Source organism: Lipotes vexillifer, unplaced genomic scaffold, assembly GCF_000442215.2.
Source record: "Lipotes vexillifer unplaced genomic scaffold, Lipotes_vexillifer_v1.1 scaffold129, whole genome shotgun sequence".
Taxonomy (NCBI): Eukaryota; Metazoa; Chordata; class Mammalia; order Artiodactyla; family Lipotidae; genus Lipotes; species Lipotes vexillifer.
The window spans coordinates 664,469-690,493 of NW_006777287.1; the positions used below are offsets into that span (position 1 = coordinate 664,469).

General features: G+C 52.9%; 2 protein-coding genes across 4 annotated transcripts in view; both read left to right on the forward strand.

Annotated features, from left to right (window-relative positions):
* The window catches only part of UBA1 (ubiquitin like modifier activating enzyme 1), a 23,547-nt gene extending 12,512 nt beyond the window's left edge, over window positions 1-11,035 (forward strand). The window contains exons 11-26 of one of the 2 annotated variants that reach the window (XM_007450840.1): window positions 61-237; window positions 363-467; window positions 555-635; window positions 1,002-1,157; window positions 2,827-2,992; window positions 3,171-3,367; window positions 5,365-5,429; window positions 5,675-5,870; window positions 6,591-6,665; window positions 6,779-6,968; window positions 8,320-8,408; window positions 8,704-8,796; window positions 8,924-9,115; window positions 10,262-10,363; window positions 10,468-10,568; window positions 10,705-11,022. In XM_007450840.1, the coding sequence (XP_007450902.1) occupies window positions 61-237; window positions 363-467; window positions 555-635; window positions 1,002-1,157; window positions 2,827-2,992; window positions 3,171-3,367; window positions 5,365-5,429; window positions 5,675-5,870; window positions 6,591-6,665; window positions 6,779-6,968; window positions 8,320-8,408; window positions 8,704-8,796; window positions 8,924-9,115; window positions 10,262-10,363; window positions 10,468-10,568; window positions 10,705-10,840 (2,121 nt within the window). In that variant the 3' untranslated portion in view covers window positions 10,841-11,022. Of the gene's footprint in view, window positions 1-60; window positions 238-362; window positions 468-554; window positions 636-1,001; window positions 1,158-2,826; window positions 2,993-3,170; window positions 3,368-5,364; window positions 5,430-5,674; window positions 5,871-6,590; window positions 6,666-6,778; window positions 6,969-8,319; window positions 8,409-8,703; window positions 8,797-8,923; window positions 9,116-10,261; window positions 10,364-10,467; window positions 10,569-10,704 lie in introns of both variants that reach the window. The other variant, XM_007450839.1, reaches the window with a different exon arrangement.
* A 3,260-nt stretch (window positions 11,036-14,295) lies between these two features.
* CDK16 (cyclin dependent kinase 16) overlaps window positions 14,296-26,025 on the forward strand; it is a 12,125-nt gene continuing 395 nt past the window's right edge. The window contains exons 1-16 of one of the 2 annotated variants that reach the window (XM_007450842.1): window positions 14,296-14,830; window positions 19,723-19,930; window positions 20,535-20,668; window positions 20,770-20,895; window positions 20,984-21,040; window positions 21,139-21,253; window positions 21,974-22,068; window positions 22,167-22,229; window positions 22,500-22,623; window positions 22,822-22,942; window positions 23,052-23,149; window positions 23,234-23,339; window positions 23,421-23,463; window positions 23,615-23,705; window positions 24,986-25,063; window positions 25,155-26,025. The exon at window positions 25,155-26,025 is cut by the window's right edge and continues 395 nt beyond it. In XM_007450842.1, the coding sequence (XP_007450904.1) occupies window positions 19,729-19,930; window positions 20,535-20,668; window positions 20,770-20,895; window positions 20,984-21,040; window positions 21,139-21,253; window positions 21,974-22,068; window positions 22,167-22,229; window positions 22,500-22,623; window positions 22,822-22,942; window positions 23,052-23,149; window positions 23,234-23,339; window positions 23,421-23,463; window positions 23,615-23,705; window positions 24,986-25,063; window positions 25,155-25,192 (1,491 nt within the window). In that variant the 5' untranslated portion in view covers window positions 14,296-14,830; window positions 19,723-19,728 and the 3' untranslated portion in view covers window positions 25,193-26,025. Of the gene's footprint in view, window positions 14,831-14,853; window positions 15,272-19,722; window positions 19,931-20,534; window positions 20,669-20,769; window positions 20,896-20,983; window positions 21,041-21,138; window positions 21,254-21,973; window positions 22,069-22,166; window positions 22,230-22,499; window positions 22,624-22,821; window positions 22,943-23,051; window positions 23,150-23,233; window positions 23,340-23,420; window positions 23,464-23,614; window positions 23,706-24,985; window positions 25,064-25,154 lie in introns of those variants that run through there. The other variant, XM_007450841.1, reaches the window with a different exon arrangement.

Sequence of the window (26,025 nt, forward strand, 5' to 3'; positions counted from 1 at the left end):
CCCCCCCCCCCCGCCACAGTGGCCTCACAGGCACGCTCTTGGTTCCTTCTGCCCCACCAGGAGGATGCCACAGAGCTGGTGACCTTGGCCCAGGCTGTGAATGCTCGAGCCCTGCCAGCGGTGCAGCAGGACAGCCTGGATGAGGACCTCATCCGAAAGCTGGCATATGTGGCTGCTGGGGATCTGGCACCGATAAATGCCTTCATCGGGGGTCTAGCTGCCCAGGAGGTCATGAAGGTCAGCACAGATGGAGAAGGACAGGGTTGGGGTGGGCCAGACACCTCCCTGATTCCATGGCTTGTCCATCTGTGTCAGGCCCCAGTTAACCACTGACCACTTCCCCTGTCCTGCCCAATCCCCAGGCTTGCTCCGGGAAGTTTATGCCCATCATGCAGTGGCTGTACTTTGATGCACTGGAGTGTCTCCCCGAGGACAAAGAGGCCCTCACGGAGGACAAGTGCCTCCCGGTATGTGAGTGGGGCCCTGGGGGAGATGTCATTGGGGCCGTTTCTGGTGAGGCCTCTCTCTGACCCTTCTCCCTCTGCATTCCTCAGCGCCAGAACCGTTATGATGGGCAGGTAGCTGTATTTGGCTCATACCTGCAAGAGAAGTTGGGCAAGCAGAAGTACTTCCTGGTGAGTGATCCACTGGGACAGCCACTTTCTTCATCTCCTGTGGCCTCTGGCTACCTCTTAAGGGGTCTCCTTCTGCCTCCTGAGGGTGGGTCTTTGGTTCTTATATTTCTACCGCATGACTTTTGCCATTTTCTTTTATCTTGAGGGAAAGCCTGGTGTGTCCTTCTGTTTCCACCATCTTGTGCCTCCTCCCTCAGATGTCTGGGTTATTTCTCATAGCCCTGGCACTTGAGGATGTGGCACTAGACCCACCTCTCCCCTCTCTTGCTATCTTCAAGGGGAGTGAGAGTGAGGAGTGATGAGTGACTTCACACTGACCTGCATCACCCTGACTAGCCTCTTTCTCTCTTCTTGGCTGTCTTCTAGGTGGGCGCAGGGGCCATTGGCTGTGAACTGCTCAAGAACTTTGCCATGATTGGGCTGGGCTGTGGGGAGGGTGGAGAAATTGTCATCACAGACATGGACACCATTGAGAAGTCAAATCTGAACAGACAGTTTCTGTTCCGGCCCTGGGACGTCACGGTGAGATTGGTGGGGGTAGGAGGTGGGACTTTGTCATCTTGTTTTCCTCTTTTGTTCTCATTCTTGGAAAAGGGGCTTTACCACCTTTTTCTTTCCTTCACCTTCTCTCTGTCACTCGTTCAACAAACGTTGAGTACCCTTCCATCGAATCTACCATTTTTTATCTCCTTTTTTTTTTTTTTCTTTTTCCTTGACTTCTTATGAGTGCTGGTTGGGACAGTGTGTTGGGGGTCCCAAGTTCAATGATTCACTAGTCCCCTAGGACTCAGCAGTACTCAGCATGTAGTTGTACTCACAGTTAACGATTTCTTCCGGCAAAAGGATGCGTAACAAAATCAGCAAAGGGAAGTGGCTCATGGGGCGAAGTCTGGGGGAGACCAGGCATAAGTTTCCAAGACTCCTCTCCCAGTGGAGTCACACAGGACATGCGTAATTCCCCTAGTAGCGAGTTGCAACAACACATGAAATGTTGCCAACCAGGGAAGCTCGTTAGAGACACAGTACCCAGGGTTTTTACTGTGGTCTGGTCACATAGGCACCTTCTGCTGGTAATGTCCCCAAATTCTAGACTCCCAGAAGGAGAGCAGGAGTTCAGCATAAACCACAGGGTTTGCATAAGCAGTCTAGGCACAGTGAGAAGCCCTTACCAGGTACTGAATGGCAAGAACCCTCCAGAAATCCAGGTTCCCAGACTGCAGCCAAGGGCCAACCTGGCCAGCAGGCCTCTTTCCTAGGAGAGTACTTGTGCTAGGTTCACTCTTCTCTGCACAGATAGAAGCTGGGTTATATGGTGATCTAATTAGGAAGCCTTCTGTAGGGGACAGTGTCATTGTTGCCTGGCCAGGATCGATTCCCCTTTTGTTCATTCATTTATTCACCAAGTAGTTATTGAGTAAGTTCTGTTCTAGGTACACCAAGGAAACAAAGATTTTAGTGGGTGGGGACAGACAGTAAACAGTAAGCACAGTACAATAGCGAAGTTTATAGTTAACGTCCATAAGTGCTGTGCAGAGGAAACAACAAATACAAGATGAGGGAAGTGGGCAGGCCAGGGAGATCGGTTTGCAGTTTTGATTACAGTGGTTAAGGAAGGGCTCATTTCTGCCGACTTGGAGGGCATGAGGGAATAGAGTCCCTTCTTCTGGGGAAGAGTGCTCCAGGCCAAGATCCTGAGGTGGGAGGGTAATAGGAGATGAGCTAGAGGAAATGGGGGCCAACTCATTTTGCCTTCAGTGGAGGTGGGAGACAAGGGAGGGTTTTCAGCAGAGGAGGGACGTGACCTGATTTGGACTTTGAAAGGATCCTCCTTGTCTGTGTGCTAAGGTTCTGTTTTGTTTGGGGGAATGTTCCCCAACCCTGGGTGCCGTTAACTGCGAGAACAATAGAAGTTGGGTAGGCAGAAGAACAAATAGCTGGCCTATTGTCTCCAGCCTGTGTCTGTGCACTGCTTCCCTTTTCACTGAGCCCCTGCCATATCCGTCACAGCCCTAGCCATGTGGTACTGTCACGGACTGTCTCCTGCCAAACCAGGGAGCCTCCTGAACTCAGGCCTTGGTTCTTCCCAGCATTAAATAAGCCAGCCTTCAGGAGGACAGCTCTGTGGAGGTTCGCTGGTGCATGCATGAATAACTGAGTTCTGTTCCCCCATTCCTACCCTTGCCCCCCTCAGAAGTTAAAGTCTGACACAGCTGCTGCAGCTGTGCGCCAGATGAATCCGCACATCCGAGTGACAAGCCACCAGAACCGTGTAGGCCCTGACACCGAGCGCATCTATGATGACGATTTCTTCCAAAACCTGGATGGTGTGGCCAACGCCCTGGATAATGTGGATGCCCGTGAGTTTGGAGGCGGTTGAGGAGGTCAAGGGCCAAGTTGCGTGCGTGCGTGCGTGCGTGTGTGTGTGTGTGCGTGCGTGTGTGTGTGTATGTGTATCTTGGAGGTGCCTGTCTTTCATTCTCCTGATGTCCATTTCCTGGCACTCACGTTTTGTTGTGACCCCCCCACCGCCCCCAGGCATGTACATGGACCGCCGCTGTGTGTACTACCGTAAGCCACTGCTGGAGTCAGGCACACTGGGCACCAAGGGCAATGTGCAGGTGGTGATCCCCTTCCTGACAGAATCCTACAGCTCCAGCCAGGACCCGCCTGAAAAGTCCATCCCCATCTGCACACTGAAGAACTTCCCCAATGCCATCGAGCACACCCTGCAGGTGATCAGCATGGGGGGAGAGGGCAGGGGTCAGGCACCCGGCCTTGCGGCCACTGGCCCCTATGCTTTTTCCTTAAACCTTCCTCTCTTACTTTCTATCTTGCAACCTTGGTTTCTAGAATGATTCATTCTTTTTTTTTTTACCTTTTTTTTTTTTGTGGTACGCGGGCCTCTCACTGTAGTGGCCTCTCCCATTGCAGAGCACAGGCTCTGGACGCGCAGGCTCAGCGGCCATGGCTCATGGGCCCAGCCGCTCCGCGGCATGTGGGATCTTCCCCGACTGGGGCACGAACCCGTGTCCCCTGCATTGGCAGGCGGACTCTCAACCACTGCGCCACCAGGGAAGCCATTTTTTAACTTTTGTTTTGAAAACTTTTCAGCGTTTAGACAGATACAGAGAGTAGTGTGGGGAACACTCAAATACTCTTAGATTTAACATTTGTCAACGTTTTGCCACATTCTCTTCATAGATTCATGTGGCTTTTTCTTCTTTTGGTGAAGTATATTGTGGCCATCACAATGCTTCACTCCCTCTGCTTCTTCAAAGGGAGGATATATTCGCACATAACAGGGTCTCAACCTCAGCACTGGTGACAGTTGGGGCCCGATATCTCTTTGTCATGGGGGCATCCTGAGCACTGTAGGATGTTTAGCAGAATCCCTGGCTTCTACCCACTAGATGCCAGTAGCACCCCCTTCCGTTTGTGGCAACTAAAAATGTCTTCAGACATTGCTGGATGTCCCCTGGGGGCAAAATCTCTCCCAGGTGAGAACTGCCCCCAGGTAAGAACTGCCTGTGTCTAACCAAAACACCACCTTCATGCTGAACAAAGTTAATGGTAATTCTTACTGTCTCTCCTAATTACTTATTTGTCTCTAATACTCAGTCCATATTCAGGTTTCCCCTGCTGTTGCTCAAAATGGGTTTAATAGCTGGTTTTCCAGGTTGGTTTTGTTTGCGTGATGCATATACATAGAGAATACAGAGCAGTGCACATTATTATCTGGCTGAGTTTTTTACAAAGCGAACATATCTAGGTTGTCCAGCACCTAGGCCTACAGACCAGAACCTAAGGATAACCATTGTGTTATCAGATGATTCTTAGTACAGTCTTTGAGAGCAAACCATTCAGAATGTTTAGTAAAAGTATGGGGGGGTGGGAACAAAATAGGGAGGGGGAAAAAAGCAGTTCCCTCTCTCACTTTCCCTTCTGCCCCTGCAGTTCCAGACTGGGTGTCTTTGTATTTGTGCACCCACCACAGACTCAGTAGGCCATGAGTGACCTTGGACTTAGCCTCTCCATGCCTCTGATGAAATGGAGGTGACAGTAGTGTATACTTCATGAGGTTGTAAAGCATTTAGCATTCACTGTGTATCTGGTGCTATTTTAAATAAACTTTAAATATATACATACTTGGCAACCCGTGAGGTACATATTACTGTTACAGTATCTGTTTTGGAAAGGAGGGCACAGAGTTAAGTGTCACTGTGTGTCCCTGAAGTCGCAAAGCTAGATACTGTGTAGCAGAGCTGGTTTTCATCTCTGACATCTGTATCCTCCAAACCCCCTCACCAGTGACAGCACTTACTGTTCTAGGAATTCTCAGAGGGCAGAGCCTCTGTCCAGTTTGCTGCTGAGTCCTCAGGGCCTGTATAGGACCGTAATTTTAAATAGGTAATGTAATTTAAAAATACACATAACTGAATTGTTTCTTTTTTATTGAGGCATGACATACCTCACGTAAGGTACACAGAACTAAATTTTTTTCACGCATTCACTAGTGTAACTGCTGTCCAGATCAAGTTCATTGGTTTTTCAGATTGAGGTGCTGGGGGTGGTGGAGTGGGGAAGGTTGGGAACAGTGATTGCGGGGCTTACCTTCTGCCAGAGCAGCTTTGTTCATCCTGTTTGATTTTTCACTGATGGTCTTTCTAATGCTTCCAGAAGCCCATTTTGTCAGCCATCGCCCCCTGTAATCTGTTTGCTCTGTCTGCAGTGGGCTAGAGACGAGTTTGAAGGCCTCTTCAAGCAGCCGGCAGAAAACGTCAACCAGTACCTCACGTAAGTAACCAAATGCCCCCTCACCCCACCCACTGCCCTCCAGCCAGGGCATCCTGTCTGCTTTCCCCACCAGTGTGACACCCAGCACCAGGCACACTTCTCAAGTGAGTCAGTGAATGAATGTTGGGGCCTCATTCCCCTGGGGGTCAGGACTAGCTTTCCGTGGAGAAAGTGGGGTTGCCCTGGAGCCCACGCTTGGGGCCGCTGTGTAATCCTGCCCTTTTGACCCCTCCAATTCCTGATAGAGACCCCAAGTTTGTGGAGCGGACCCTGCGGCTGGCGGGCACCCAACCCCTGGAGGTGCTGGAGGCCGTGCAGCGCAGCCTGGTGCTGCAGCGGCCATGTACCTGGACCGACTGTGTGGCCTGGGCCTGCCACCACTGGCACACCCAGTACTCTAACAACATCCGGCAGCTGCTGCACAACTTCCCTCCCGACCAGGTAACGCCCACTTGCCAGGTCCATTTGGCGGGATGCGTTTCCCAGAAACAGGAGCCTGCTGTGAGTTCTCCGTGTGGCTCCTCTCGGTCATTAGTCCAGCTGTGGCAGATGCCCCAAGCATGGGGGTCTCACACGAATAATTAAACTCGACCTGTTTTTGCTGTCCCCTTTTCTTTGAGCAAGAGACTTCATTTCCGTTTCCCTTACCTGTGGTGTGGGCTGACTCACCCACCTCCCAGGACTGTAAGGATCATAGTGGAGAAATTTTGGAGTTAAGAGCTCAGGAATCAGTGGGGGTTCAAATCCCAGCTCCATTTTCATTTGGGCAAGTCACATACATTCTCTCTGTACTTCAGTTTCCTCATCAGTAGAGATAACAGTAATCTACCTTATGAGGGTTTTTGTGAGAATTTATTAATATTAGCTTAGTACAGTGCCTAGCAATTCATAAGAGTTTGTTAAATGGCTGTGTGGCTTGCACAGAGTGAGTGCCAGGAGTTTTTTTCAATGAGGTGCCCCTGTTTCATTCAGCCTGGCATCAGCACTTCCATCTACAGGACCCTACAGTCTGGGTGGTTCATGATCGATTCTAGCCCCCTGCACGTGCCCAGCCAGGAATAGTGAGTCAGGGCACATCCAGGGCCAAGGTGAGAAGTTCAGATTGTTAGAGAGGACTCCAATCTCAGGTCCTGCTCCTCAAAATTCTCTCTACTTCCTTAGCTCACAAGCTCGGGAGCTCCATTCTGGTCTGGGCCCAAACGCTGTCCACACCCGCTCACCTTTGATGTCAACAATGTAAGTCTTGGGGTCTCCTAGGGTCAGGTGGAGGGTGCATGGGTGGGAAGGAGGCCGAGACTCCCCAGGTGAGGGTGGACGTGCTCACCCTTCTGGGCCCTGCCTTCTCCCAGCCTCTGCATCTGGACTACGTGATGGCTGCTGCCAACCTGTTTGCCCAGACCTATGGGCTGACAGGCTCTCAGGACCGAGATGCTGTGGCAGCGCTCCTACAGTTTGTGCAGGTCCCTGAGTTTACCCCCAAGTCCGGTGTCAAGATCCACGTCTCTGACCAGGAGCTACAGAGCGCCAATGCCTCTGTTGGTGAGGATGTTTGGCCAGTCGGCCAGGAGTCACCACCCCCACTTGTCCCCTGCCCAGTCCAGCCTTCTCTGCTCCTGGCACTGCTCTGCAACCCCTGGCCTAAGGCTTCCCCACACCTTCCTTTGAGCCTCCCTTGCTCTGAAATGAGGGTTGGTTGGGTTAAATTCTATTCCTCCTGCCTCCTCCTCCCCACTGTCTGGCCCTCAGGAGAACTAGCTGTTTTTTTCTCTTGCTCTGTGTGTGTTTCCCTTGGAAAGAACAACTTTTCTCTGTTTCTTCTTGATCTGTTTATCTGGAGGGTGTGATTTCCACCAATGGTCTCACTCCCTTGGTATCTGCCCCATCTTCCCACCGCCATGTTCCTCTGTGTGCATCTTTGCCATGGTATTGCTCTGCACAGTTTTCCTCATCTCCCTCTCCATATCTCTGCCCCAGTTCCCCATCTCTCTCCATCTCTTTTCCCCAGCTCATGCTGTATATCAGGGGTAAGGGCCAAATAGTGACTCTTCTAGACTTTGCAGGCCATATAGTGTCTGCAGTTAATCACCTCTGCAGTTGAAGCACAAAAGCAGCCATATACAACATACAAATGAATGAATGTGGCTGTTTTTATTTTCTCCCATGTCCCCATCTTCCTCCCCAAATATACATCTGTCATGTTCCTCTCTGTATTTCCTCCATCTTGTTCCTCATATACATGCATATGTATGTATCTGTGTGTAATATATATAGAACATATACAAGGTGTATGTAAAATGTATATAAACGTTGTGTGTATGTGTGTGTGTATATATACACACACACATATACATACACAGCATATATAGGGTATATATAAGATGTATCTATCATGTGTATAAAATTTTTTATCACCTATCTCATCCTCTTTATATGCCCCTATTCTCCACTCTTCATATATTCTGTCCCCCAGTATCTTAACCTCAATATCCACATCTGCATATTTCTCCCAACTTCCCCTCTATGTATCTTCCCCTGCCTTTTTCCCCTGTATCCTCTTATGTCTCCCCATCTCTCTCTGCATCATTCTTCCTGAGATCTACAGCTCTCCCATCCTGATCTGTCCATCCCCACTTTCTCCTAATGTCTTCATTTTCAGTTCCTTAGAGTCTCTAGAGATACCCCTCTCTTGATATACCTGCCCCCTGCCCCCCGTCTTATTCAGGTTTGTACTCTGTTGTCCTGCTCTCTCTCTCCCCATTGCTCCTCCTCTCTCCCAGGATGTCTTTCCTTTTCAAATCCTAAACACCTTTTGCCCCACCTGGGCTCCCGTTTCTACCTTAGACCCTGGCCTGGGGTCTAAAGGGTTGACGGTGTCCCTCTCTCCCTGCAGATGACAGTCGTCTGGAGGAGCTCAAGGCCATACTGCCCAGTCCAGAAAAGCTCCCTGGGTTCAAGATGTACCCCATTGACTTCGAGAAGGTGCTGGGTGGGGGCCCTGGGCAGGCAGTGGGGATGGGCTAAGCACAGATGGGCAGGACAGAACGGGTTCTGGGGATCTAGAGGCAGCCCCAGGCCTTTGTGGGATTGGATCACAGACCTGCTGTGGGGCCCTGAACGAATAGATGTTCCCAGCCATGCCTTTGTGATCTGAGAGCCCAGCAGGTAATTGCAGTGGAGGATACTTGTGTCTCCGGAGGCCAGGAATCCTCTTCCTCCTCTGATCCTCTCCTTATTGTCTCCCCACCCTCCTCCCTTAACCTGTCACTCATGAAAGGATGATGACAGCAACTTCCATATGGATTTCATTGTGGCTGCATCCAACCTCCGGGCAGAGAACTATGACATTCCTCCTGCAGACCGGCACAAGGTGAGGCAAATCTAGACTTGACATTTCACCCCCTCCCAGGCTGCAGTTGCCCACGTTCTATCCCTTCTGTAGAATATGAGCTTCTTCTACCCTTAACTTCCTTCCTTGATCCTTTCCTTCCTCACAGAGCAAGCTGATTGCAGGAAAGATCATCCCGGCCATTGCCACGACCACAGCAGCCGTGGTTGGCCTTGTGTGTCTAGAGCTGTACAAGGTGGTGCAGGGGCACCGACAGCTTGACTCCTATAAGAATGGTTTCCTCAATTTGGCCCTGCCTTTCTTCGGCTTCTCCGAACCCCTTGCAGCACCCCGTCATCAGGTGAGGGCCTGCATCAGGGGAAGTGGATTTGTGGGTGGGTGTTTCTCTGTAGAGCTGGCTCTAGTTTGCTTCATAGCCTGTCACCAGGAGAGGGTTTCTGTCAGTGTGTACCTGTTCCTTTTGTGTACTCCCTTGTTCATTTATTCAATCATCATATATATATATATATACTTTTTTTTTTTTTCGGTACGTGGGCCTCTCACTGTTGTGGCCTCTCCCGTTGCGGAGCACAGGCTCCGGATGCGCAGGCCCAGCGGCCATGGCTCACGGGCCCAGCCGCTCCGCGGCATGTGGGATCCGCCCGGACCGGGACACGAACCTGTGTCCCTTGCATTGGCAGGCGGACTCTCAACCACTGCGCCACCAGGGAAGCCCCATATTTTTTTTTTTAGTATTTTCTATGTGCTAAGTACCGGTCTGATTCTGCTTGTAGAAGACCTCAGAAAAGATATTTGAATAGTAGGTTATGATTAATAACTGCACAATAGTAGCAACAAAAATTTATTGGGTGCTTAGTATGCGAAGTGCTTTTGCTTGCTTCTTCATTCACTCAGATATTTACTGAGCACCTACTGCATGCTAGGTACTCTTACAGGTGCTAAGGTTATATTCCTGAAATAGAGTAACACAATAAATGATTTTGGAACCCCAAAAGAAGAACAGGATAAGGAGAACTTGAGAGTACCAGGTGGTGAGGGGATGGGTTTGGGATTTTAGATGTGGGATAATCAGGAGTGGCCTTACGGAGAAGATGACATGTGAGTCCAGACTTGGAGGAGGTGAGGAGACAGACCATGAAGGGTTTGCCGGGAAGGCATTCCAGACAGAGGGGCCAGTCTCTGCTGGGGTATTGAGGTAGGAGTGTGCCTGGCATGTTTGAGGAAGAAGTCGTTAGAACAGAGTGAGTGAGAGGATGAGGGGATAGGAAATGAGGAGAAGAGAATAGGATTCCAATGACTTAAGGCCTTATCTCCATTATCATAAGGGTTTCAGTCTTTACTCAAGGCAAGACAAAAGCCATGAGAAAGTTTTGGACAGAAGAGGCTTGTGATCTGACTTAGCATATCTGCATGAGTGGAGGGGGAGACTGATGGGGCTGCGCCCTCTGGTGGCCCCCATCCCATTGGCCTGCTCCTTGTCCCACAGTACTATGACCAAGAATGGACATTGTGGGATCGCTTTGAGGTACAGGGCCTGCAGTCTAATGGTGAGGAGATGACCCTCAAACAGTTCCTTGACTACTTCAAGGTGAGACCCCTTTCTCTCTCTCACCCCACTGGGGGCGGAGTGTGCAGGTGACTGGCTGGCCTGTCCACCCCCGTGACACTGCTGTCCTCCCCCTTCTCCTCCAGACAGAGCATAAGCTGGAGATCACCATGCTGTCCCAGGGTGTGTCTATGCTCTACTCCTTCTTCATGCCGGCCGCCAAGCTCAAAGAACGGTTGGATCAGCCGTGAGTTGGGTAGTGGGTACCCTCAACTTGCAGCTGTCCCACTCCTGCTCACTGCCCTTCACCTCCTCTGCCCTCAGCTACCTGCCCCTCTTCACTTACTTTTTGCCTCCCTGACCCTCTGTTCCCCCACCCCCAGGATGACAGAGATCGTAAGCCGTGTGTCGAAGCGAAAGCTGGGCCGCCATGTGCGGGCCCTGGTGCTTGAGCTGTGCTGCAACGACGAGAGTGGCGAGGACGTTGAGGTCCCATATGTACGATACACCATCCGCTGACCCCTGTCCTCTCCTACAGACTGACCCCAGGCCCCCTCTCCAGACCCCTTCCAGCCCAGGGCTCCCATTTGGCCTCTGTCATCGGCCCAGCTATCCAAGCCTGGTGTTCCCTCCTCGTCCCTCTACCTGAGCCCCTCTTGCCGCTGCTTCCTACCTTGTTTGGAACCTGAATCCTAATAAAGCGCTGTAAACCCAGATGTGACATAGCTGCTGGTTCCAGGGAAAGAAGGGACTTTCTGGAGCTGTCTGGTTCAGATAGTAACCAAAAGGGCTCAGCCTCACCCCAGCTGCCAGCTTCCTGGGCAGAGAAAATGTAGGAACTGTCATGTCTTCCTCCTGCCCTTCCTGCTTAGGAAGAAATGGAGGCAGTAGTGAAGCTGTGGAGAGCAGGTACCTAGGTCCTTGTGACTTCACTGGAGGTGGGTTCAAATTCACTTTCTCCATCTCTAGCTCCTAACTCCCTGCCATATTGATTTTGAGAGGTAGTTAAGAGTAGTGTTTGAGCAAGTCCTTTAACTTCTCTAACCTTGTCCCCCTTCTGTGAAGGGAAAAGTTATGGCAACCAGTTGGCCAGGGCTTGGTCACTGTGGCTTATGTCCTTGGGGCACATCTCTTCCCACCTAGACCGAAGCACTCAGACCCTGGACAGGCCTTTAGCACCATGGTTCCCAGTGCTAGGAATGCCTGTGGTGTCCTTAGTTCAACTTCCCTGCTGCAGAGGGGCCTCAACAGCTCTGCTGGACTGAGGAATGCCAGTGTTTGTGCACACTTTGCAGTTCTGATGAAAATATTTGGCTGAGAACATCTGTAAAGGAAAAGCCTCTTTCCTGTCCCTCGGGCCTGGTCTGCTTGTCCTGAGGCCTCCCACCTGTGAGAAGAGAGCGGCTGTGGGTTGTTGATTGGTTGGAGCAGGCAGTAGGAGGCTCACCACAAGCCCCACCAGGACTGCAGAACTGCCCCGCACTCCGTCTTTAGTCTCAGCTGAGCACTTCAGACAGTTGAAAGCACCAATCGGACTGGCCACCTGGTGCCTGAGGATGCCACTCATAACCTCTGTCCTTCACCCAGCCAGCCTCCAACTTTGTCCATTTAGAAACATACCCCTCATTCCTTCACTCTAACTCAAGTACTGGGAATCACACAAACTGGCCTGACCCTGACCTGTCACCCATCACAGCCTGTTCCCACGTGTGCTGCCTCCTGGGCCAGCTCCAGACTCCAGGCACAGCATATGCCCTTGCCCCACCTCCCTCTGGTTACTTTTTTTTTTTTCCTTTTGACCACGTTGGGTCTTAGTTGCTGCGTGCGGTCTAGTTGGCGGCGAGCGGGGGCTTCTCTTGTTGCGGAGCACAGGCTCCAGGCATGCAGGCTTCAGTAGTTGTGGCGCACAGGCTCAATAGTTGTGGCTCACAAGCTCTAGAGTGCAGGCTCAGTAGTTGTGGCACACGGGCTTAGTTGCTCTGCAGCATGTGGGATCTTCCTGGACCAGGGCTCGAACCCGTGTCCCCTGTGTTGGCAGGTGGATTCTTAACCTGAGCCACCAGGGAAGTCCCTTTCTGGTTACTTGTTTTTTCTTGGCCTATTCTGTTTGGGTGACCTCATCCTTCCATACTTCCTTTCATTCTCTGCCAGGACATTAGGGACTGAAGTGCTTTATCTCTGGCATCCATTTAGTGGTGATGCTAGCTATCTAGGTCAAGTGGAGAGGTTTTCCGGCCACAGGTACTTTTTCCATTATTGCTGCTCTAGAGTATCTCCAAACTCTGCACGTCTGTCCACTGTTTCCACCATTTCCACCTCAGCATCTGAGGCTTGCACACAAACTTGATTTCTCTGCTTCTACTATCCTGGGGCCTTCATGGGTACTCTATAGACCTTGTTCACTGTATCCCCCTGCCCCCCACCATTACACTTCCTGACTCCAGACATTGCTGTCCCTTTCTTCACCACCACAGCTCCTGGATCCCCTTGCGACCTAATTTGCACAAGGTTTGAGAACAGCTTCTTCATCAAGAACCCATGTTTTCTGGTTGCATTTTAGTTCCCCACACATGCCATTTCACTTCTCTATCATTTTTGTCTACCATTATAACACCAGGGCTCAGTGGGCAAGGGTTGGGTCACTGCACTGAGCCCCCTGCACCCAGCAGGCACAAAGGACAGGGTGGGACAAGTTTGCTCCCTCTTGCCTCTGCCTAGAACTATTTACCATCAGGCATTCAACAAACACTTGTTGACTGCTTACTGTGTGTCAGGCTCTATTGTAGTTGTTGGAGACAGCAATAGATAAAAAAGATCCCTGTCCTGGGGTGGGTTGTGTGTGTGTGTGTGTGTGCATGCGCGTGTACGCATACTTATGTTTTGCTAGGGCAAGACCCAGAATAGACAATAAACACAGTAAGTAAATTGTATGTTCGGAGTTGATCAGTGCAGTTCGGAAGATCTGTAGAGCCAGGTCTGGGGAATGATGGGGGCGTGCAGGTAGGCAGTTTTAAATGCGGGAGTCAGGGAAGGCTTCATGAAGAAGGTGACATTGAAACAAGGACTTGGAAAAAGATGAGGGAAGTGGATATCTGGGGAAAGAGCATTCCAGGCAAAGGGAACAGCAAGTGAAAAGTCCCTGAGGCTGGACTGTGCCTGCTTCATTCAGGAACAGAGGATACTAGTACGACTGGAGCCGAGTGAGAAGGCTAACAGATGAGGTCTGGGAAGTGATGGACGCGATCATCTATCCCGAGGTGGACTTTTGTCTTTGTGAAATATTTCCACTCCCGACATGCTCCGGTAAATCCTCGTTAATATGAACTGGTGTGACCAAGGGTACCATAAGGGGAAGCCCAGAAGAGGTGGGGAAGTTGGCTTTGGACTGGGGTGCCGTGTAAAGATGTTTCAGATGGCCTGCCGGACGGAGTCTGCTGCCATTTAAACTGGGCTTGGTGATAGTGTAGGAGTTTTGCAGGCAGAGAGGGGTGAGGGATTAGGTTGGTTTGTCAGTGCTTGACACACAACAGGCGCCCAATAAATAAAATGAAAAACCGGAGAGCCCAGGAGGTGGGGCAGGGGGAACTACGGGCGGGGCTCCGGCGGGCCAGAAGAGGTAGTTGAGAGGTGGCAGTAAAACCCAATTTAGGGTACAAATCCTCGCGTGAGGCGGAAAAGAGCCCCCTTTCCAACCCAAAGTCCCAAGCATGCGTAGTAATGCACTGGCCCCTGTAAAGGTCCGTCTTTCCCTTCAGCCTAGGCTCCACCCCGTGAGCTTTGCTGATGGTGATGGGAGGGGTTGAGGGCGGGACGAAATTCGATTGAAAGACTTTTGACCAATCACCTTGCGAGGCATTCGACCCTATGGTTGAGAACAAAAAGGAGGCCCCGCCCCCTCGACGGTGAAACCAATGAAAACCTGGCAGAGGCGCGGCCGGGGCGGCGAAGTCACGCCTCTCCAGCCAGGCCACGCCCTTTATTCTTGCTCTGCCTCACCCCAGGGAGCAAATCCGATTGGATGGGCGACAATCTCAAAGGGCGGGGCCGCACACATTCACAGTGGGAATGAGCTCGCGTTTGAAGAGGAGCAGCTGGGCGGGGCTAGACTCTGTCCTATCTAAGGTGGTAGAGGCCAGTGATTCTCCAGGCCGCTTCTCCTAGAAAAGTCATCTTCTCGCGAACCTTTAAAGTCCCTGCCTCCGGAGGCACCTCAAGGGACTAGGACTGACTGCCTTATCTTTTTCCTCCTTCCAAAAGTCCCGTTTGCTATCATGGGGATGTACCAAGTGAGACGGAGTAGGGGGACCGAGTGGTGACCGGCACGCTGGTCACTGTCTGCTGCCCACTTCAGCGTTAGCAAACTTCTAGCAAGATCGGAACTGAGTACTAAACAACCTCTACACTTCCCCCCTGGCGCCATTCCAGGGCCGGCGCCACATTCCCCAGTGGGCGCGCAATGGCCGCGCCCCCTCCCTCTGCGGACGGGTCTTTTGGTACATCCAGTCCGAGGTGAGTCCCTTCCCTATCACTTCACCCTTTCCAGCGCGTGCGTGCGCATGCGCAGAGCGCGGCGCGCGCAGCGGTTGGGCTGTTGGCTCTTCGGCTCTGGGATCTGCCGCGTCTCTGCGAGCAGTCGGCTCTGAACTGCGAGCCGCCGTGAGCTCTCGGATTCTAGCCGGCGCCAGCGAGCCCAGGGGCATCGCCCGTAGCGGCCAAGCTCATGGCCGGCTGAGCGGGACGCCGCCTCCGCCTCAGCCACCGCCGCCGCCGCCGCCTCCTCCTCCTCAGCCGGCGGCGGCCCGGGCCCAGCAGCCATGGCCGAAGACTACTGGGACGGGCGCCTGCGGCGAACAGGAGGAGAAGGAGGTCGCGCGGCCTCAGCCCGGGCCGCCGCCCCAGGCGCCGCCGCGCCGGTCCCGCGGCGTTGAGGTTGCTCGCGCGCCCCCGCCGGTGAGCGCGTCCACGAGGCGTGGGGTGGGGGCTGCCCTTCCTCCTACAGAACCAACCCAGACCCCGGGCGTTGCCGGGCTGCACTGCTGGCATGTGCCCCCTCCCCCAGCGAGTTTCCCAGAATGCGCCGGGCCGGGGGTCATTTGGGGCCTCCCTGACCTTGGCCCCGCCCTGGGCCTGGTCTGGGAACTGGGGATGGGAAGTACTGTGGGTGCTAATGGGGAGCAGGGTAATCGAAGGACCAGAGGGTGTGTAAATGGGTGGCAGAGTGGTGAAAGACTCGAGGTTTGCTAACGGGGGCCTGAGCTGTGGAGGGGTCGGAGCATGTGGTAATAAGTCTTACCGCTTTGTAAGGTTTTGAGGCCCAGTGTGTGCTAACGGAGGGGCGGTGCAGGGCGATGGAGGGACCTGAGGATGTATAACAAGGGAGAGGACGTCAGAGGAGTGCTGAGATTTGCAAATGGGGTTATAGCTGTAGAAAGGCCCCGTGTGTGTTACTGGGGGATAAGGTGGTAGAGGTACCAGAGGGTGTGCCAGTAGGATCGGGGTTCTTAGGCCCTGTGTGTGGTAAGGGGGGGGGGTCAGGATGGTGTTAATATTGTGTATTTGTCCATGACGGACTGCGAGGTGTGAGGGTGCAGAGTGTGCTCATGGAGGACAGGGTAGTGGAAGAACTCCAGTGTTGAGAGGGTACTAATGGGGGTCATAGCTCTCAAGGGTATGTGCATATGATAATAAAGGTCTGGGTAGTATGAGGCCCAGTATATGCTAATGGGGGCAGAGTAGTGGAAGACCTGAGCCTGTGCTAATGGATATCAGAGTTGTGGATATATGTGTGTGTGGGTTGGGGGGTTGGTGGTGAGGGAAGTATCTAAGCACTGTAAGAGGTTCAGTGTATTAAGGATCAAGATGGTGTGAGATCAGTGTGTGTGGGTCCATGAGGTCAAGGGATGTGAGACTCTAGGACACCCTAAGAAGGAGCAGGGTAATATATGAAGTTCTAGTGACTATTAATGTGGATTTAGAGTCATGGAGGCGCTTAAATGTGTGCCATTGGGGGGGGAGAATCAGAGCAGTATGAGTTCTGGAATATGCTAATGAGCGTCTGAACATTCTGAAGACAGTGTGTTCTTGGGGGACTGAGGTGCGTTGAGGTTCCAGGGAGTGCTAATGGAGGGTAGAGCTGTGGAGGGGATCTTGTGTACAATAAGGAAGATCAGGGCTGTGAAGGGATCCAGTTGTCAACCGACAGGGGTTATAGCTATGGAGGAGTTGAAACAAAGAGAAATAAAGGACAGGAACCTGTGACGGTCCAGGTGTGCTAAAGTGGATTAGCGCCGTGAAGGGCTGAAGTGTGTTAATGGGGTTCTGGGCTGAATGAAGATCTGTGTGCGCTAATGAGGGTCAGGCCATTATAGAACAGCGTGTTGGTGTGTCCCTGGGGACTAGGGCTGAGTACAGGTTCAGGGTGTGGTAATGGGGAGGCACTGTGAGGCCCGGTGTGTGCTAATAGGGGTCAGGGTGAAGTGAAGGTCCAGCCTGTGCTGATGGATTATGGGGGGACAGGGTGGTGGGAGGACCAGAATATGTGTTAGTGATGATCATAGCTGTGGAGGAATCTGAGTGTGGGCTAAAACAGGTCAGGGATCTGCAAGATTCACTTTGTGTTCATGGGATTCAGGGTAGTATGAAGGTCCAGTGAGTGCTAATGTGGGTTACCCTCTACTGCTGTAGAGGGTCCCAAGTGCATGTTAATAGGGGTCAGAATCATGTTGGGGGAACAGTGAGTGCTGTGGAGAAGAAAACAGGCAGCATGTGGTGCTAAGAGTTAACTTAGAGGGGCCAGTGGTGTGCTAACAGAGCTTAGTGCTCTCTTGAGGCTTTGTGTGCTGATGGGGGTTAGAGATAAATAGGGAAATTGCGGTGCCGATGGCAGTTACAATGCAGAGAAGCCTTCTTGAGGGTCCAGTGTGTACTGAAGGAAGCAGGACACTGTGAGAGTCCAGTGTGTGCTTATGAGATGTGCCTGAACAGAATGAGGATGGTATGTTCCTATGGGAGTTAGTAGAGTGTGATGACTGTGTCCTCAGTCGTTGGTGTGATGTGAGGTGGTGAGTATCCTTGGGTGTGGAAGTATTCTGAGGATGGAAGCATCCCCTCAGGGGGTCAAGACGGACATGTGCCCTTCTCAGAGTGGGGTTGTGTATCCAGTTTCTTGCTCCTTCAGTATTCTAAAACCTAAAAATCTCAGAAAAACTGAAATGATATTTAAAAGTTTTACTGCAGATTAATGTTCAAGTGTCTGTTCACAGGGCCCTGTCCAGGGTCCCCCTGCTGGGGGCGTTGCATGATACACAGATTTTGTACCCTATCTCCCTAAAATCCCCCCCAAACTGAACTCTGGAATATGTCCAGCCCTTGGGGTTACTGCTTAGAGGTCATGGACCCATGGCTCCTTCGGGTTCCTTCCTCATCCTCCATCCAGCTCTACTTACAGTCCCCCCAGCTCCCCCATTCCCTGCCACAACAGGCAAAGCGGCTGGGTATCCATGCCATATGGACATATGGAAAACAGTCTTTGGGGGCTGGCCATGCTTCACCTTCCTCAGCCTCAGGTCCAGTGTTCAGCCTCCTGGGTCAGGATTTTTTTTGTTATTGTTATCTTGGGTTCTTTGGATGGACTTCATCCTCTTTACTGGATCTTTCTTTCTGCTAGGCTGGGCCCTCTACCCCTTCTGGGGGTGATGAGCTCAGGCAGGCAGAAGTGGGGTATGGGGATCGCTAGGGTAAGCACCTGATTTCAAGGTAACAGATGACCCACTTCTCTCTCTTTCGAATCCAGCCCCAGCCTCATCCTCAACCTCCTATCTAGCTCCACTTCCCTTGGGCCCAGGGCCATCTTAGGCCCTGCTGTGAGTCCAGATGGTTCCTGGGCCAGGTCTTTCCCCCTCCTTGCTGGCGCAGAGCCCAGGAGGAAGCAGAAGAAGGCTGGCCTAAGCCTTTTGGTGGCCCCGTTCCCTCTAGCAACCCCATCTTCTTGCTGATACCAGTGTCCCTGGGTCACCTTGTCTGGGGTTGTTCATGAGTAGCAGGAACTCAGCCTGCTCACCCTGACAGATGTTGGTCCTAGGCCCTTAGCCCCCTGCTTCATTAATTTCTGCCATAAGCACTTTTTGAGCATCTACTCTGTGTCAGTCACTGTTCCAGGTCCTCAGGATATAGCCGTGACCTAAACAGACATAAATCTACCCTGGCAGAGCTGATCTTCTAGTTATGGTGGTGAGGAGACAGACAGTAAAGAATGAAGAAACCAATAACTAGATGATGTCATTTCTGAGGAGGTGATAAGTGCTGGGGGGGTAATTGGCAAGGTGAGGGGGCTCAGAATGGTTGCGATTTTAAATAGGGTTATTCGTGGTTATCTGTGAAAAAGGTGATATTTGAGCAATGGCCTGAAGGGGATGAGGGAGTGAGCTATTTTGAAATCTAGGGGAAGGGTCTTCTAAGTACCAGGAACAGCCACTGCAAAGGCCCTGAGGTGGGACTTTTGGGTGCGGTTGCAGAACAGCAACTAGCAACGAGGGGGCGGTGAGGCCAGAGAGGTAATGGTGTGAATGGGGGCCTTGTGGGCCACATTAAGGACTGAGACGTTTATTTGGGGTGATAAGGGACATGTGGTATGTTCTCAAGTAGAGGAGAAATGTGACCTGGCTTGTAAAAATCTGGTAAAATCTGGGTTCAACCTGATGGAACCTTTCCAGCAGCTCTCAGGACAGCTGGTAGACTTAGATCCCCCTGCAACCCCACCCAGTGGTTGGGTCTGGGCAGGACTCTCCCTCCCTCTCCCTGCACCCCTCACCTGGGTAGCACAGTGGGGTAATCCTTTAGCCACCTTGACCATGGCTGCTGGGGGAGGCAGGAGGGTCTTTGTGGTCGCGGGGAGCGTTCCGCCTTGGCAGTTGGGGGTGATGTGGGCTGGTGCCAGCAGAACATGCCATTCTGTGGGCGTGCCCGGGGCCGTGTCAGTGGTTCCGGCATCCTGGGCAAGGCCCCCGCTACACCAATGGCTAGGTCCATCAGTGCTGCTGCACCCGAGAATGCCTGCTGTGGAGCCTCTGCTTCCACAGTGAGGGTGCCCCCATAGAGGCCAACACGCCACCAGTTGGGCCCTTTCCCTCAGCCAGCCACCCAAGCCTCAGTACCCAGGTGGGCTCCTTAGGAGCAGGGTGCCCTGGGGCTGGTCATCGTAGGTGGCAGGCACTGACAAGGGTCTCCATCCATGCCAGGTTTCTAGGAATCCTGAGTGGTCCCAGGACTCCACAGTGGTTGGGTGGGCACTGACACAGGTTCATGTCAGCGTACCTCACTGGGTTGTCATGGGTTTTAGGGGGCCCATGGGTGTCAGGCAAATGCTAATGTGGGACCCATTTGCATCCATACCCCCTGCGCAGGTCGCCATGGATCGGATGAAGAAGATCAAACGGCAGCTGTCCATGACACTCCGAGGGGGCCGAGGTGTAGATAAGACCAATGGTGCCCCTGAACAGATAGGCCTGGATGAGAGTGGTGGTGGCGGCGGCAGTGACCTTGGAGAGGGCCCCACACGTGCTGCCCCTGGTGAACCTCGCTCTGGACGGGGCCCACTCAGCTCTGCACCAGGTGGGTCCACTGACCATTCCCACTCCTAGGCTGGTCCCAGGGGTGCTTCCTTCCAACTGAGTTCCTCTTAAACTTGCGTTATTTTCATTTTCCTTTCTCCATTTTCTCCCTCATCTCTGCCATCCTCTCAACACCCTCTCTCTATTGTCCATCTGTGTCCCTTTCCTTGGCTTTGTGCCCAGGCCTCAGCGGGGAGGAAGGGTGCCCCGCCTGCCACAGCTGCCCCAAGCTTTCCTCTGCCCTTCTCCTGCGCTCTGTGACAGCCCCCTCAGGCCTCCTGGCACCTGCCTGCCCTGGGCCTGCCTTTCCAGGGCATTTGGCTACTTCTGCTACTGCCTGCCCACTGGCTCTGGGCCAGCCGCAGTTTCAGCTAGCCGCTGATGTGGGGTGCTCCACTAGGTGACTATTGCCCTCCCAGTTCAACCTGTCTTGACCTGTGTGAACCTCCCTGGGCCTTCCCACCCTCTCCGTGAGGGACTCCAGGCTGCTCTGGGGGCCGTGTGCACACATGTGTGATGAGGGAATGTGTTACGGGAGGGTGGGGGGATTTGTCCTGGGGCTTCTGAGCCCACCCGGCCTGCCCTCCCCCTGTCCCCACTACCAGAGATTGTACACGAGGACTTGAAGATGGGGTCTGACGGGGAAAGTGACCAGGCTTCAGCCACGTCCTCGGATGAGGTGCAGTCACCAGTGAGGGTGCGCATGCGCAACCATCCCCCACGCAAGATCTCCACTGAGGTGCTGAACCCCCTGTCCGGGCAGTGGCGGGGCTGGAAAAGAGGGTCGGACCTGGGGAGTTGGAGCTCATGGTCCCGTTTCTCCCCTATCTTGCCTGCCAGGACATCAACAAGCGCCTATCACTACCAGCTGACATCCGGCTGCCCGAGGGCTACCTTGAGAAGCTGACCCTCAATAGCCCCATCTTCGACAAGCCCCTCAGCCGCCGCCTCCGCCGTGTCAGCCTGGTGAGCATCTTCTTTTCCTGTCTCCTCCTCTTCCTCCTCCCAGTCCCTTCCCCTGAGCTTACTTCAGCCTGCCTCCTTTGCCCCACAGTCTGAGATTGGCTTTGGGAAACTGGAGACCTACATCAAGCTGGACAAGCTGGGAGAGGTGAGAGACAGCCAGGAGGCCCATGGTAGGGCTGGGGGTCCGTGGGAACTCCCTGCAGCTTCATAGCTCGTCTCCTGTCACTCTTCCTCACATTCCAGGGTACCTATGCCACCGTCTACAAAGGCAAAAGCAAGCTCACAGACAACCTCGTGGCACTCAAGGAGATCAGACTGGAACACGAAGAGGGGGCACCCTGCACCGCCATCCGGGAAGGTACAGGCCCCATCTGATCTGCCCCAGGCTTCCCGGGCTCTCCCCATGGTGTGCGCGTGCACGCGCGCGCACACACACACACACACACACACTCGCACACACACTCGCACACACACACCCATAGTGAGGACAGGGACTAGGGGTTCTGGGACTTCCCTCCTGACGTTCTGGGCTTCATGAGAAAGTGCCCATCAGCCACATATCCAGATAATAAATCAGGGTAACCAGGAATCTTCCTGTGTGGAGAAGAGGTAGGTGAATTGTAAAGCAGGGTGCTGGCTTTGGTTCTGAGAATATCTCTGAAAGTGCCTACCAGTTTACTTGACACAATAGTTTCTAGTCAGAATTTCACATGGAATGAATCTGAATTGCATAGTAATTGAGTGTGCAAACTCATTTTCACACGAAGCTGCAGATCTGTGTACTGAGGATTGGAGCAAGGGCGCTTTCCAGAAACCAAAAACTGGTTGTGAAAATCTAGTGTCACATAAGCCTGGGGCTGCAATCCCAGGTTCTTGCTCTATACTCTTCTCTGAGCTTTAGTTTCCACATCTGGAACTTGGGGACACACCTTCTTCCTGGTATCAGGTGGGTTAGAGCCGGTGGCTGTGAGCCACCACCCCAAGCCATCTGGGCTCGACCCAGTCTAGTCCTCCTCCTTCCTCTGTTCTGAGGGTGGGCCCTGACTCTTCCCCTGTCCCACCCCCCTGCTTCCTGCAGTGTCCCTGCTCAAGGACCTCAAACACGCCAACATCGTCACGCTACATGACATTATTCACACGGAGAAGTCCCTCACCCTTGTCTTTGAGTACCTGGTAAGGTTGGGTGGCAGTGGGTCCCGGGGGGAGGTGGGGAGATGGCCAGGAGCCACAGGATGTGACCCTCTTTCCTCTACCTGCTCTTCTTTCCTCAGGACAAGGACCTGAAGCAGTACCTGGATGACTGTGGGAATGTCATCAACATGCACAATGTGAAAGTGGGTGTGGGGCAGGAAGCAGGGGCACAAGGGGGCCCCCCAGTCACCCACTCCACCCCACAAATCTCCCAGAAACAGACTTTTCCCGTTTGGCTTTTTTGCCAAAAAAAAAAAAAAGCTGGGAGCCCTTGGAGGGCATTGGGACCCTATCCTCTTTTGTGAGACAAGGCTCTGGGCTCAGTGCCTGTCTTTGGGAGGGGGAGCAGTGCCTGCTGGGGGTCAGGCTGCTGGATACTCTTTGACCTCTGCCTGCCGTTCCTGGGTCCCCAGCTGTTCCTGTTCCAGCTGCTCCGTGGCCTGGCCTACTGCCACCGGCAGAAGGTGCTACACCGAGACCTCAAGCCCCAGAACCTGCTCATCAATGAGAGAGGAGAGCTCAAGCTGGCCGACTTTGGTACCCCTGGCCTCTGCCTTCTTCCCAGTGATCCCCCAGCCTTACTCTCCCAGCCTCCCCCTTCCCCACAACCACCTAGTCTCAGTCCCTCCCCTTCAGCCCCTCCTTTGCTTAGGATGCCCTCAGTCCTAACTGCATTCTCCCCACGACTGCCCACAACCTCCTCAATACCAGCTGCCCCTTCTCTCCACCTACCAGGCCTGGCCCGGGCCAAGTCAATTCCAACGAAGACCTACTCCAATGAGGTGGTAACACTGTGGTACCGGCCCCCCGACATCCTGCTCGGTTCCACAGACTACTCCACTCAGATTGACATGTGGTGAGGACAGGTTGAAGTGTGGCAGGGGCCATGCGGTGAAGGGGGGTGGCTTGGTCACAACAGCCAACCGGCCAACTGCCTACATATTCACTGTGCCCTCCCTGCCCAGGGGTGTGGGCTGCATCTTCTATGAGATGGCCACAGGCCGGCCCCTCTTCCCGGGCTCCACGGTGGAGGAACAGCTGCACTTCATCTTCCGCATCTTGGGTGAGGAGGCATGAGCCCTAGGAGCTGTGGGGACATGCAGGGAGGCCCTGTGAGATATTTAGGATAACTCCACTTCCCTGCCAGGAACCCCAACTGAGGAGACATGGCCAGGCATCCTGTCCAATGAAGAGTTCAAGACATACAACTACCCCAAGTACCGAGCCGAGGCCCTTTTGAGCCATGCACCCCGGTGAGGCTGGTGGGTAGGTGGGTGTTAGGGACCAGAGTACCCAAACTGAGTTTAAAACAGGTCCCCTTGTCCTTGTGGTAGACTTGACAGCGACGGGGCTGACCTCCTCACCAAGCTGCTGCAGGTGAGACGATCTTCCTGGGCCAGCCTTGGGGCCTAGCGGATTCCAGGTGTGGGGAAACAGGGAGCTACAGGGGCAGGATCTGGGGCGGGGAGGAAGAGAAGCCTACTTGTTGAAAGTGTCAATACTCCCCCATCCCAACACACACACTCAGTTTGAAGGTCGCAATCGGATCTCCGCAGAAGATGCCATGAAACATCCATTCTTCCTCAGTCTGGGGGAACGGATCCACAAACTTCCTGACAGTGAGTGGAGCTGGGGAATGGACCGGCTGGTGGGGGGCTTAGGGGAACAGGACTGCTGCAGATAGCTGGGCAGGTTGTGTTGGGCTCTGGCTCTGCCACCTTGGATGGGGTGGGGTGGGGGTGGGGTATGCCCTTGTTCACGTGTGTGATGTGTTGTTCATTACAGAAGAGTTTTTTAGTTTTCAGTTCCTGGAAATTTTCAAACGTACATAAAAACCGATGGAACATCACTTTACCTTTTAAAAAAAAGTAAATGTTGTGAAATAGATACTGAGAAATGACAGATCATAAGCATATAGCACAATGAATTTTTACAAACTAAGCACCCGTGTAACCGGCATACAGGTCGAGAAATAGGATGTGAGAAGCTCCCCTGAAGTGCCCTCTTTTCTCCTTCAGTTATTCCTGGCATCCCCTGTAAGAGTTGCCACTAGTTTGACTTCTAAAGCATAGATATGCTTTCCCTGTCCTTGTACCCTACAGAAATGGAGTCACATGGCGTGTTCCATTATGTCTGACTTTTTAAAACTTTTTAATATGGACATTTTAAAGTTAGATATATTTATATATTAGACCAAATAATATGATGAGTCCCCAGGTACTCCAACAAGTGATCAACTCATGCCCAGTCTGGTTTTATCTATAATCACTCTGATTATTTTGAATCAAGTCCCAGATACATCATTCATCTATAAACAATTTCAGCATGTATCTCTAAAATATTTTCTTAAGCGTAACAGTAATACCATTAGCACGCTAACATTTGATTGGATTAATCTCAATCAAATCCCAAACACCGGGCTTCCCTGGTGGCGCAGTGGTTGAGAGTCCGCCTGCCGATGCAGGGGACACAGGTTCGTGCCCCGGTCCGGGAAGATCCCACATGCCGCGGAGCGGCTGGGCCTGTGAGCCATGGCCGCTGAGCCTGCACGTCCAGAGCCTGTGCTCCGCAACGGGAGAGGCCACAACAATGAGAGGCCCATGTACCGCAAAAAAAAAAAAAAATCCCAAACACCATCCATTGTCTAGACTTTATGGGTGGTAATCACAGTATCACTGTTGCACTTGACAAAGTTAATGATTTCTTGGTGTCATGTAATAGTCTATATTCCATTTTCCCTGGTTGTAGCTGGTTTGTGTGTGGGATTATTTGACGGATGAAAGTCAAGGCTCTCAAAGAAAAGGCAACTTGTTCTAATTTCCCTGACGGGGCCACATGGGAGGTGGTCCTAGGTGGCCTCATGGGTCATGCCCCACTCCTGTCTCTCCTCCACCCACAGCTACTTCCATATTTGCACTAAAGGAGATCCAGCTACAAAAGGAGGCCAGCATTCGGTCTTCGTCAATGCCTGACTCAGGTAAGTGTACTTGTGGCCCTCACCCTCTTCCCTGCCCCGTCCACCTACCTGCTTGCTCACCAACAGCCATCTGCTCTGCTTTCCCCTGCAGGCAGGCCAGCTTTCCGAGTGGTGGACACCGAGTTCTAAGCCACAGACCGAGGCCCCAGCAGGCAGCAGCTGGAGGGATGCCATACCCCTCACAGGGCAGCCCCCAACTGCATCATCCTCCCTGCTTGCTGCCTGCCTACCTGCCTGACTCATGCTCCCCTGCCCACATGTCCCCTGCTGCCTGTCCGAACACCCGACCATTGGCCTGTCGGCCCACCCATTGGCCTGTCTGCTGGGTGCTAACAAAGTTCTCATCGTTCCTTCGCCTGATCTGTCTGTCTGTGTGTCTCTCTCTCTTTCTGTCTCGGTAGTTGCCGGCGGACAGCATGGCCGTGCCAGCCTCCCACACTGAGGCCAGGCCTATACCCCTCCCCATCATGCCCCACCCCCCGCAGGACCACTACCCCACGGCAAGCCAGGGGTCTGGAGCTAGCCCAGGCTGGGGATCTCAACTCAGACAAGACACGGTGATGCCTTGGGTCTGAGGCTCCCCTGTCTGCTTTCCTGCCTGCCCCACCTGCCTCATGTTGTGTGGGCCTTTTTCTTTTTGTTTGTTTCATTCATTGTTGTTTTTTAATTATTTTAAATGAGGTTTTCATTTTTTAAATGCAATATCTCTGTATACAGGCTGGCTGGGCCCCACCCACTGTGTGGCCCTCCCACAGTATTTTGTGCAATGAAGCCCCGCTCCCAGCCTTTCCATGGCAGGGACACAACCCCTATTCAAAACCCTGACCATCACCAGACCCTGGGGTCAGCTAAGGGAAAGCATGCCTCGACCACTCGCCTTCCGACCCCCACCTGCCATCCCCAGCTGCAGGGGGACTTGGGGGCTACTGGAGACTCTCTGGGAGATGGATGAGGTGGGGGGC